The sequence below is a fragment of the Nilaparvata lugens genome, chromosome 2 (genome assembly GCF_014356525.2).
Source record: "Nilaparvata lugens isolate BPH chromosome 2, ASM1435652v1, whole genome shotgun sequence".
Taxonomy (NCBI): Eukaryota; Metazoa; Arthropoda; class Insecta; order Hemiptera; family Delphacidae; genus Nilaparvata; species Nilaparvata lugens.
This window is the reverse complement of record NC_052505.1, coordinates 12440166-12453466: the sequence shown is the minus strand read 5'-3', so window position 1 is coordinate 12453466 and position 13301 is coordinate 12440166. Positions and strand designations below refer to the sequence as shown.

The 13301-nt window shown below is 36.0% G+C and overlaps 1 protein-coding gene across 1 annotated transcript in view; it reads right to left on the bottom strand.

Annotated features, from left to right (window-relative positions):
* Positions 1-11904, bottom strand: part of LOC111057294 (atrial natriuretic peptide receptor 1) — a 43748-nt gene extending 31844 nt beyond the window's left edge. The window contains 1 exon segment of the mRNA XM_039420568.1: positions 11653-11904. Coding sequence (XP_039276502.1) covers positions 11653-11873 — 221 coding nt within the window. The 5' untranslated portion in view covers positions 11874-11904.
* Between the last annotated feature and the right edge of the window lie 1397 nt (positions 11905-13301).

Genomic DNA, 13301 nt, shown 5'->3' with positions numbered 1-13301 from the left:
GATACTTAGAAAGACCGGTCTCGGTTATTACACCATTGTCAATCTCTGATAAACTAAAACTAGATACAAGAGCAGCAGAATTTAGTATTTAGAATTCTTGTATTTAGTTTTAGTTTGTCAGAGATTGACAATGGTGTAATAACCGAAACCGGTCTTTCTAAGTATCAATAAATCTGTGGTTTTTTGACAATTTCTTAGTTTTTTTCATTCAATATGAATAGTTACCACAATATCAACTTCTCAACTACACAAAAATCGGTTTTATGAATGAAGAATGGATATGTAGTCAACAACCAGATGAAAATCTATTTCCTCTTCTTAATCCATGATAGGATAGTAAATATTTTTACTCTATAACTGATATTTTTTCTGATATTCAATTTTTTCAATTCAATTTATTAAAACACACAAAACAAGACAAAGCAAAATGACAAAGAATTACAAAACAAATAAAATACAATAAAATGCTACAAATATAAAAAACCATGGGCTGTTGAGTAGTATTTTGAGAAAGTCTAGCCTTGAGCACCTAACTTGAATTGTTTATCATCGTCTCCATTCTAAACCAGTTCATCATTATTGCTAATATTATGTTTATCTCTGGAGTCCATCTTTATAATGAAATAAAATTTTCTTTCAGTGAAGCAGAATGATTGTTACCGTTTCTGATCCACTCCTTTCCAAACCAGTGATTCCTATCTAAACAAGTGATATGAATCAGCGACTACTGAGTATTTACTGAATTGATTTTTGTTATCATTCTCTTCCAATACTGTTCAAGTCATGTTGATTGACGTTCAACTTCATTCAGCCGGAATCGCTGATTATTTTTGTGAGCAGTTTTCGATTGGATGAAAAACTGCTTTCGAGTTTCACTCGTATAAGTTCTAAGATGGGAAATTGGGAATATTGGAGGCTGAAGGCTACAGTAAGCTACTTTGTTATTGAGAATATTTATTTATTTTTCATATTTATTTATTCATACACACTTAATACACTTAAGGTAAAAACAACAGGCATTCGCCTGTTTGAGTGTATAGTTATATATTTTATATATAATTAATTATATAATTCAAAATACAGTTTGAATGTAATTTATAGTAGAGTATTAATTTCTTTAACTCGGTTTATAGGCTATTCGTTTTAGATAAAACATAGATCTGAACGTGGGAGGAAATGACCACCGAGAACGAGAATTTATTTTGGTTATTTCCGAAAAAGTGTGCATTTTGTTTGAAGTAGACACTTCTCTTCTGTGACGAAAACTGGATAAACAATACCCAGCGAATGTTCCGTGAATGGCAATAGAATAGAGTGTTTATTCTCTCTGTAAAATAGTACTTTTCACGATACGATGAGGATGGTGGTGGTGAAGGGTGAGGAGGTTTCGCTTATCGTACTAATGTGCTGGTCATGTCCGCGTGAGTGGACAGTAAACAGATAGAGGGTGATTTCCATCTGAAGGTCACACGGTGCCAGACGCGACGCGACGCCTAACCAGACGCCCAGGAGAGAGACAGAGCGACATTATTACAGGAGAGCAAAAGAGACAGATAGACTCCTGAAACTGAAAGAGATTCGTCTAAGTTCCGCTTTGCAATTCACTTAAGTGACGACAACGGACGCCTGCTCATTCGTTTCTCCATCCATTCTTCTCAACGCAATTGTCTATTCAAGTTCTACTCTGATTTCAATGTCAAGATTACTACTGTACTGAAAGAATTCATCTTCATCTTCTTTTTTACTTGGAAGATCAGTCACTATTTTTCCCTTCATGATGCACCAGTTCAATTATGATTGTTGGAATCATCATTAGTCAACAATCAGTCATTTTGTAGATTGAATGAAAGATGATAAGAAGGCAAAAAGTGGAACTAAATTATGTGTAACATTGATATCGAAGGTAGGACAATAATTGAATACATCTAGGCTATGAGGAGACACGACATTTAGAGGAATATGATTTTTAACTCAAGAAATTGAACCAATTTATGAAGAAACAGGAAATCTAGAGAAATATGATTTTTAAATAAAGGAATTGAATGAACAATTATTGTTATAAGGAATTAAACTCAAGAAAGTTGAGATCTGATGCACATCAATTTATTAGTTTATTACACTCCTTGGTCAATTGTGTGCCGAGATAGTATAGAATATAAATCAATTTCTATAATCTGTGGGTGTGCCGAAGTCTAGTGTTAATAGTATCACTGTATTTTGTAATACAGTTTACTTGTAATACTAATACTTGTTTCTGTGCACATTCAAAGGGCTGATCACAGAGTGAGAGCGTAAACGAAAGTGTTCTTGAAATTCCTGGGAAATGGGGTTCAAGAACTTTTCTGGAGAGGGGGGTCCCAAAAAAGATAAACTGTGTTAAATAGAACACCGAACGTTTTTCGCTAGGATCACTTTTTATTTTTTGGTGTGTGGGGGGGGGGTTGATACTAGAATTAGTTATATTTACAGCGGTTTGTTCTCGGTCTTGGAGGGGTGGACATCCCTGTATTATAAGCCAATTTATTATTGTAAATATTTTCCATTGATGAACAAACATGACTTGCACGTCACATCTAGACTACAGTACCGCCATTGTTACACAGCTCATTATTTCGAATTAAGTGATTCAACAGCGCTGTAAAAATGGAGCCGACAAGCTTCAATATAAGTTTACAACCGTGTAATAAGGTGGCCACTGTAAATTGAGCTCGGCCTGCTTGGCAATACATAGCAACACTTTCTCGTGCTGGCGCATAAAATGGCGGCTAACAAGGTAACGAGCCGTCCAAATGCCAGATGCACAGCCAGCCGAGAATGGATCAGCATCACATGACAACATAAATTCTGAAACCATCGCTGGCTCATAAAATTCAATATCCGCATCATCCGCGAATATCTGGCTGCATGAATTCTATGAGCATACACTATTTGGACAAAGGACTTGTTATATTGCCTTTTGATGGCATTGTGATATCGTAGTAGAACAGGCCAAACTTGGGATGAGGGTTGTCGACGGATTTCGTATCTATCTCTCCGAGTATATAGCTACTAGATTTATTGCTACTCTAAAACAACGCTACACAGCCCTCACTGTAGATTTGATTTCTTGATGACGATCCCTTGGGCATATTTCACTTCAGTGTACTTATAGGTAGTATAGATAGATCAGTGTGCAATTATATTACATAAATACTTAATATCCCCCACAATCAATATGTGGGAACATCCGTAGGACCCTCAACAAGAAAGCGAGGGAAGAAACTCTCATGAAGTTCTAGAGAGTGATGACTGCGCCTGCTCTTCTTTACGGGAGTGAATCATGGATCACAACAAAACCTCTAGGAAGCAGGGTGCAAGCAGCAGAAATGAGATTTCCTCACAGGTTAAAGTGCTGTGACCGCCGGGATCACATAGGAAACGACGATATAAGACAAGAGCTAGATGCCTTCAACATGAATGAAAAGGTTATATCATATCGCAGTCAGTGGAGAGAGCATGTCAACAGAATGCCAACAGAGAGGATTCCCTTGAAGATTCTAAACTACCACCCCATAGAAAAAAGAGATATAGGTAAACCTCGGAATAGATGGCAATAAAATATAATGGGATAGCCAAAAATTTTTTTCATTTGAATTTTAGAAATAATGTACTGTAATAGATTAGAAATATAATATACTATTGTGAGTGGGAACAGGCAAGTTCCTAAACCTTGAATGGAAGAAATATTTAAAGTAACTATCGTTCCTTTACCAGATTTTTGTGAGGTTGTTTCAAGAAATAATAAGGTTATTTGATTCAAAGTGCTCTCATCTATTTCTCATCTCTCTCAAGGGAGGAGACAACCGTTCAAGACACACATAAAGCTCAGCCTTCCCAGTGAAAATCTGTTGCGTTTAGAATTATCATATGCATAGCTAAACACCATTATATTATTAATAACTAACAAAGTTTGAAGCTAATTCCACTACAGTTGTTCTTGAAATGCAATATTCTCTTCACTTCCCAATATGGAGAGAAAATTCAGCACGGAGATCTGATGTTAGCTTTCCCATCAGTGAAGTAATCCATTCGTATTAGTGTATATTATATTAAGATTATAAAGATACATTGTGATGAATATTGCTTATGAAGCCTGTTGTTGACGTAAGAGCTTTTCATAGCCTGGAGCTTATTTGAAGCTACGATGCAGCTTGCTTCGGCTATACCTTGATAAGATCATTTTCATGTGTCTGCCTGATAAAGGTGGTTAATTTGCTCTCTCGCCCTGAGAATGGAGCTCGCCGCAACTGGAAACGCGAAAAGCGCTAATATTTCACTGAGAGCGAGTTCTGGTGTAGTCATTACATCATCAACATCATCGTCATCATAATCATCATTATGATTATCATCATCATCATCACCTGAAATTTAGGAACATTGTAGGAGAGAAAATGTAATTTCAGCATGCTGCAAAAACTTCGATCAGTGTGTTGAAACTCTTTAACAATGAAGCTGAGTCTCATTGATGTATCATGACTTGCATCATACTTGCTTGTGCATTTGATTTCAAAATTTACGTTTTGATTTAAATTTTATTTCAAATTTAAATTTTGTATTTGATTTCAAATTTTCATGTATCATTGATGTATTTGTGTATTTGATTTCAAAATTTATGTTCGGTACATGGGTTTAGAATTTTTCGCTTCTTAACAAGAACAGTAGTCATCATGAATGAATAATAATGAGAGGAAGGAAACTCCAATAAACTTCTAAACTGAAACAGAATTCATGAACTTTACAAAGCTCTTTTCTTGGAAAATGTTGGCTCTTCAATAAGTTCGAGGAAAACAATTCCAACAGTAGTTTCAATGCAACAACAAAGTACAAACTTGAAGTTCATGCTTGGCTTTTCCATTTTGACCTACTTCGTTACAATAAATTCCCTCTCAAATTGAATTTTATCTTTTCTAAGATGCAATATCGAAGGTAATAAATATACGATCTAGAAAGATGTGGAGTCTATATTTCTCCATGTACAAGCACAACTCAATGATTTTCGAATTCGCATCTGCATTGGACTTTGTCTGGAATATATTGAATAGGATAGATTTGAACTGGTTGCTGTCAAATAATAGAGAATTATCTATAGAATATAGAGATTATCTTAGAGAATATAGAATAATAAAGAAAAGAATCGGCTTATACACGAAAATTATGTTTGACGCATCATCACGTCTGAACTACTCAACTGATTAACTTGAAATTTTGCTTTTAGATTCTTAATTTATCGAGGATGGTTGTAGGCCTATTTTAAAGTTTTCAATTAGACCCTTGCGGAGCATGGGTTACCTGCTAGGTACTAGTCTACTTACAGCCAAGAATTGAATTCTTCATTCTTATTGCCTTTTGAAAGTTGGGGGAAAATTTTAATTGGAAAAAAATATCACAAAGACTAGAAATAAACTTTATAATTTATGATAAATCTGAATGTAATTACTGCACTTCATTTCTTAGAGCTTGATTGGCTAAACCTCTGCAACCAAACCTTGGAAAAATTATATTCTGATTTTACTTTCCAGATAAAAACTCTTTTATTGGATGAGAGGAATTGATACAACAAAACCTTATTTGAAGAGGTCTTCTGGAAATAGTAGTGACACATTGCATGCTACAGCGTTTTACAGCATGCACTCTAATGATTGCAACATTGCAACGATGATTGAAATTACAAATCATTCATGTTTATCACTATCGGAGAACAACTGATTCATTTTCAACATCCCACATAATTTCTTCCAAAGCACAACTATGCTGGTGGAATACAATCACACATAATATTGTAAGAGAAGAATTGTGTTGCGTTCTTCAACTATGAAAGTTTTAATTTTCTTTCTTTCCACCATGTATTTAATAGAGGTGGCAGTGGTATAACTAATTCAAATAATGATGATTTTCCGGTACGCGAACTAACTCATGGTCAATATTGTCCAACAACCCTTGAGGCATGTTGAGTTATATGATTGTTATTCAATAGAAATAGTTTATGTAATTACTTGTACAATATACTTTTGCAGATTCATTCGTTGAGTATTAGTGTGCCATTCCTATAGGTGTTATATTTCAAGATTGAGTTGTCGAACAGTTTAGCGAATGAGTATTGAAATGTCTGGCCTTGAGATACACATTTATTGACTCAAATTTTATTGATCATTGAATACATTACTGATTCTATTCATTATTTAGCGTATGACAGATACACAACAAATAGAAATAGATACCAAAAGATACCTGCAACAGTGTGGAAATCAATCTGAAAAACAAAAAACAAACTGATTCTATAAATGAATGAAGATAAAGAGGGGCTTGGCGTGATAATTAATGAGGGTGAATTCTCAATCAAGTTCTTTGAACAGAAAATAATAATTTCCTGTGAATATTGAAACTATGTGTGAAATGATGGGGTACTCTCACTGTCATAATCATTTTCATTTTGTCGATCAAAGTCCTATTTTTCATGAGTGATATTAATTCTATTCAGTTTGCGACTTCCGATTTTCATCCTTTTTTGTAGGACAAAACTTCATTAGTTGACTGACATCAGATTCGCAAAAACTGAATATTCTTCCATTCTTTCTCATATTATTCATTTGGTTCTATTAGTTACTAAGTTTCTCTTCATTGATTCTCATGACCATATTTGGAATACTTGGGCGTGTTTAGTCTCGGCCAATGACAGTAAAGCTCAACCGTCATTGGTCAATAGCTGATGGCCAATCGTAGGGCTTCATCAATTCTATATTATATTCTGCTGCACAATCTTCAATCTCATGTTCAATAATGGTATAACAACCGGAACTAGTATTTCAAATTGTTCTAATAAATCAGTGGTTGGAAAATATTAAGTTGTTAATTTAAATTAATTCAAAAAACTTGAAATATTTTCATTTGTTATGTTCAACCAGTGTTCATTCTAACCATATAACACATAAGGGATAACTCCATTAACAAGGAAATAATGTCTACTGTGTAAGTGAAAATAAGAAGGAAAAAAATAGAAAATACACAAGAGCCGTACTACACTACTAAAATTTTACAGTAATTTAGAAAAATCATTAAATTTATGAAAATTTTTCAGCTACAAGAAGCCTGCTCTATGAGTCAGTTCAAACAGTGATAAATTTGTATGCCAAGACCTGATGAACTGTCATGAAAAACTACAATCGGGAGGTTTTTCGCTGTGAGATATTGACTCGGGGAAAGGCAATGTGGATAATACAGTATTGCTATTCAGGATGCGTCCTCTATGCAAATGATCAATCAAGTTTTCAGTTGAAATTTTTCACTACGGAAGAGACAGTAATGCCGAATTTCATATGCCACATTCTTTGCAGATGACTGAGTGTACTCTCTCTTTCTCATTCTAGAAATATATGTGGGGCAGGATGGAGAGACATGATAAATATATGGTGAAAATGATCTCGGGAGCACGCAAATGGTATATGACAGAGAATTTCCACTTCTATATCTGGAAATGCGTGATATGAGAGATGTCATTACTGTTTCACCCAAACACAGAGCATTTCAAAAATGAGCTTGATGATTCAGTGTACCGTACATTTTTCTGTAAAATATTCATCCAGTAATGATCTCAAATTTTCATTCAGTCATTTTTAGTAGAGTTAGGAAGAAATGGCAAATATGTGAACAGAATAACTGACATTTATGAAATAACAAAGTATTCTACTTTGGTGGAGTATAGAAATCCCAATTTCCCGAATGACATATCAGTACAATATCCGATACAACCAGTTCAAGAGAAATGGATCGGGGAAACACATCCAAGAAAAACTCTCAAGAAAACGCATCTTGAAGTTGTCACATGATCACGTGAGAGATAAGGAAATGGAATTTACTTTCCTGTGTGGAATATTTTCAAAATAACATTGCAGAACATTCTATACAAAGATGAAGAAGGAAGTTATTACGTAGCATTCTTTGATTTGGACCACAGATCCCATGCTCATAAAGTATTAACTCCTATAAAACGAATGAATGAGCCTTGTGGAGCTCATAAAGGCTATATCTATACTTCCGCTTGACCATTACATATATTTTGGAGTCTATTTCTCGTTTAAAATTTATCAGAATATAATGTAAAGTCTCAGGGTACGAACATAATGGTCAGCTCGATTCTCGATATTCAGCTTTCAGTGTAATTCGCGACCGAGATAGAACTTTATCTAACACAAAACTAAGCTCTTTTAGTTAAGCAACATAAATAACAAACATTTTAGTTGAACAAACATTATTTTAGTTAAATAATATAAAATAGAAAATATAAACAATAAAAATGTAAATCGTAGTAAAAATAAGATATAGATAATATCATTGTAAAGCATGGGTAAGACCATTATTACGCTTAAGTATCGATTTCGAAATGTTTTTATTCCATCGAAACCGAAATCTACTCATTCTGTTAGCACCTTTGGGCTTGGGTAGAAATCTGACTTGCTCTGGGGCCATCCCAGACTCAATGTTGAGTTACAGTAATATAATGAAAGACAATCAGCAGTATGGAGGGAGATATAGGAAAGGAATGTAATATTATTGTTCTAATTACAGAATCTCTATGACGCTTGGAGCGTAACAATCTTCTAATTAATTTTATATTCAATGACTGGCTACTTTGAAATCATACAAAACCTACTTAGTTCCTTGCATAGTTTCTTTATTTTCCAAAAGAATTTTGGAAAAGGGTCAACTATCAACTTCAGTTGTTAGTAACAATCAATACTACTCAATTTCATTTTTCATTATAAAGCATTAAAGTGGATATTTTCATCATAAATGATTGACTAAATTCCATCGTGGAAGGAAATATTTTGAAAAGATAGATTCTCATTCCTGAAAGCAATCAATGACTGAATTAGTAGCAGGAAGTATCATAACCACGTCTATATTATATTTTTTGTTCTATAACCACGTTATAATGAATAAAGTTACTCAATTACTGAGTTAATGTTCTTATTAGTACCAATACTTTGATAGTAATCAATATATTGTAAATGTTAGCCAGAAATGTCTAGGCTACTCATTCAAAGTCAGTTGCTGGAATAACCAAACTGCGAATTTGTGGACTTGAAGGTCCTCAACCTCAAAATAATGTTCGATTCTACGTTGTGATCATTCAATATAATATTCTGTCACTCAACATTTTAATAAAACGAGGAATGCTATGTGTGTGTGTGTGTGTGTGTGTGTGTGTGTGTGGTGTGTGTGTGTGTGTGTGTGTGTGTGTGTGTGTGTGTTGTGTGTGGTGTGTGTGTGTGTGTGTGTGTGGTGTGTGTGTGTGTGGTGTGTGTGTGTGTGTGTGTGTGTGTGTGTGTGTGTGTGTGGTGTGTGTGTGTGTGTGTGTGGTGTGTGTGTGTGGTGTGTGTGTGTGGTGTGTGTGTGTGTGTGTGTGTGTGGTGTGTGTGTGTGTGTGTGTGTGTTGTGTGTGTGTGTGGGTGTGTGTGTGTGTGGTGTGTGTGTGTGTGTGTGTGTGTGTGTGGTGTGTGTGTGGTGTGTGTGTGTGTGTGTGTGGGTGTGTGTGTGTGTGTGTGTGTGTGTGTGTGTGTGTGTGTGTGGTGTGTGTGTGTGTGTGTGGTGTGTGTGTGTGTGTGGTGTGGTGTGTGTGTGTGTGTGTGTGTGTTGTGTGGTGTGTGTGGTGTGGTGTGTGTGTGGTGTGTGTGTGTGTGTGTGTGTGTGTGTGTGTGAAAATCTGTTAAGAAAATTTGAGTTATTTTATTTACTTAGTATTGATAGAATTTCATGTGTATTCTCATTTCTATTCTGTAAACAAATAGGTTCTACTCTTTGTTTCTAAAAGTTATACACTCATCTACATATTTATTTTCTGTTCTGAATATGTTAATTGTTCATTTGTTTCCATTATCATGTAGTGCTAGTCTGCAATGGGTCTTGCAAGACCTGGCAATACATTGTCATTTGTGATAAACAATCAATCAATGCTTATGTTCTAGTTCACTTTGAGAATTTTAGAAAAACCTAATTCTAGCGTAGAAAGGCAGATCTAACCAAAGAGACCATGGAATAAGGAAGTGGAATATGCTACGTAAGCTACGCCGCAAATTCAACGAGCAGTCTCATTGGTCGATGACTTGCACATGACGCTCTCAAGCTGCTTGCTTCCTATTGGTTGTGAGCTGTGAAGGTAAAATGGCGACTTATCAACCCATTGACCAATCAGTCAGATCCTTGGTTTTGGAGGCGTACACTACTAAAACAGCAACATCAATTTCATGTTATTGCTCCTAGAAGAACTATCAGAATGGGCTATTTATTTATTACAAGAACGACTGAGCTGGAAAAGTTCTAATTTAATTCGATTCACAGGTTCAGCTGGGAAGCGAAACTGAGATATTAGAGAGTTTCTTCCACCAATTTTCATCTTGACGTTTCTAAAGCATTTCAGATTCTTCAAGTACATTGGTAAAGGTAGAATATTAATGTTTGAAAATTTTCTACAGAATTTTTTTCAATTATTAGAAAACCAACATGCTCTCATAATATCTCAATCATCTCTTCATGAGTAAAAAAATGCTTTTCTTTTTCTGAAAAGACAGGGATTTTTGCAACTCTCAGAGCTCCCTAATCAGGTGGTTGAATCGTTTTTGAAAGTCTTATTGATGAATATTACTGTAATGGAAGCCTATTCAAATGTAAAATGCAGGTGAGCTAAGAGAGTTTTATTCGCTTCTGATTGAGCCGGCAGTACAGGTAGCGGAGCACCCTGACTAAACTGATAAGGCGAGCGATACGAGTCTAATAACCCGTAGCACCATAGTGAAGTAATTTCACCTTCTTCAGTACTGAACCACAGTCATCACATTAAGAGTTTTGATAGTGTTACACAGAAAAGTGTATATTCTACAAGAAGTTGATGAATTGATCCTTTTTGAGAGTTTGACCCAAAGTCACAATTACATTGACCATCACTGATTGCAAATGAGTTATTGAAAACTTAATAAATTGTTGCTACGCGAATCATGGTGCGAAGAGAAAGAGTACAGTGATTCGCGGTGAAGATCGATACCAATGATAAAAACAACAGGAGTAATCGATATAGATATGACAATAGATATAGAAGGTCGATAGCGACATATTGACCTGACCGTTCTGTTCGTAGCCATATTGGATGAGGTCTAGTAGGAAGTTTCCAAATTATTCCTGTAATATGATTTTTTGTTGGTTTAGAATCAACTCTCTCACAACTTGAGAACTCATTCAGGCCCGGTTTCACAAAAAACGAAACTAGGTTTGAGTGGTGGTTGGATCTATAGTAAGGTCCACGGTATAATGACAGTGGATAAAGATAAAAGAATAGGGTTGCCGATTCTGTGCATCAATTAATTAAAGTTCTACACTGTAAAAAACATGATTGGCATCGTTGTGGACCTAGAAAAGGATAGTACCACCGGCTTTGTCGAATAATAGACAAGGATAGCAAAACCAAAGTTGATCAAATACTGTCATTATAACGTGGACCTCACTATAGTAAGATGATTTCAAATTGGTTCTGTTTTAATATTGGTTTGCTTAAAGTCAACTATCGCTCTAACCAATTCCTCGTTTCTGGTGAAATCGGGCCTCAGCGTGTAAATAGTCAAGTACCTGGCTTGGACTTTATTGAGAGTAACGCCGTGCTTGGCGAGAACCCTCTCGTTGACTTCCTCAAGGGCGATGTCAACGGCAGGGCCGCACCGCTCAAGGTCAAAGGGTGAGTCGAGGCGCGACGCCATCAGCACACCTACGTTGAAGGAACGCGACACGACGCCTTCGATCAGCGACGCGACACCTTCAGTCAGCGACGCCAACGCCAGACACAGCGACATCGCGGCAGTCGCTCTTGCCGTCCTTGCTGACTCAGCCATCCTCCGGCTGCTGACGCTGAGTGAGTGACGAAGCGTCGACATTTAGCCCTCGGCAGCTGTCAGTCAGCGCATGCGCGTCTGCCTGCTCAGCATCCCCTGTCAAACACTTGTTGATCGATCTCAACAAAGAAGACTGCTTGTTGACTCGCGGCTCAACATTATTTCACTTAATTCACCAGGAGAGCTCTGGTTTTCATTGTTGACAAGGCTTCTCAAATGGCAGCCAGAGCTCTTCTCCTCTGATACTAACTAAATCTAATTACTGATACCGTAATGAAATAATATAATAAGAAAGGATTTGTCTGTGTAAGTTTATATGCCATTTATATCTTTATATCTTGTGACCCAATATGATGCCAAGATTTGTGGCATTTTAATTCCAAGAAAACAGCAATGATTTGAACCTCAAAAATGTACATTATTGCTTCCTCAAATATCGAGTTTAGATAGTTTGGGCATCTCGAAGCGTAAACTATCGTTCTCTTTCAAGATTTTTACAGTTTACTAATCTCCAACTGGATCTAAACGTTCTCCAGTAAAATAGTAGCTTACCCCGCAAAATGCCCGAGTTCGATTCCCGATTGGGCTATTTATTTATTACAAGAACGACTGAGCTGGAAAAGTTCTAATTTAATTCGATTCACAGGTTCAGCTGGGAAGCGAAACTGAGATATTAGAGAGTTTCTTCCACCAATTTTCATCTTGACGTTTCTAAAGCATTTCAGATTCTTCAAGTACATTGGTAAAGGTAGAATATTAATGATTGAAAATTTTTTTCAATTATTAGAAAACCAACATGCTCGAATACAATAGTTCTCATAATATCTCAATCATCTCTTCATGAGTAAAAAAATACTTTTCTTTTCCTGAAAAGACAGGGATTTTTGCAACTCTCAGAGCTCCCTAATCAGGTGGTTGAATCGTTTTTGAAAGTCTTATTGATGAATATTACTGTAATGGAAGCCTATTCAAATGTAAAATGCAGGTGAGCTAAGAGAGTTTTATTCGCTTCTAATTGAGCCGGCAGTACAGGTAGCGGTAGGAGCACCCTGACTAAACTGATAAGGCGAGCGATACGAGTCTAATAACCCGTAGCACCATGGTGAAGTAATTTCACCTTCTTCAGTACTGAACCAGTTATTACAGTCATTACATTAAGAGTTTTGATAGTGTTACACAGAAAAGTGTATATTCTACAAGAAGTTGATGAATTGATCCTTTTTGAGAGTTTGACCCAAAGTCATTTACATTGACCATCACTGATTGCAAATGAGTTATTGAAAACTTAATAAATTGTTGCTACGCGAATCATGGTGCGAAGAGAAAGAGTACAGTGATTCGCGGTGAAGATCGATACCAATGATAAAAACAACAGGAGTCATCGATATA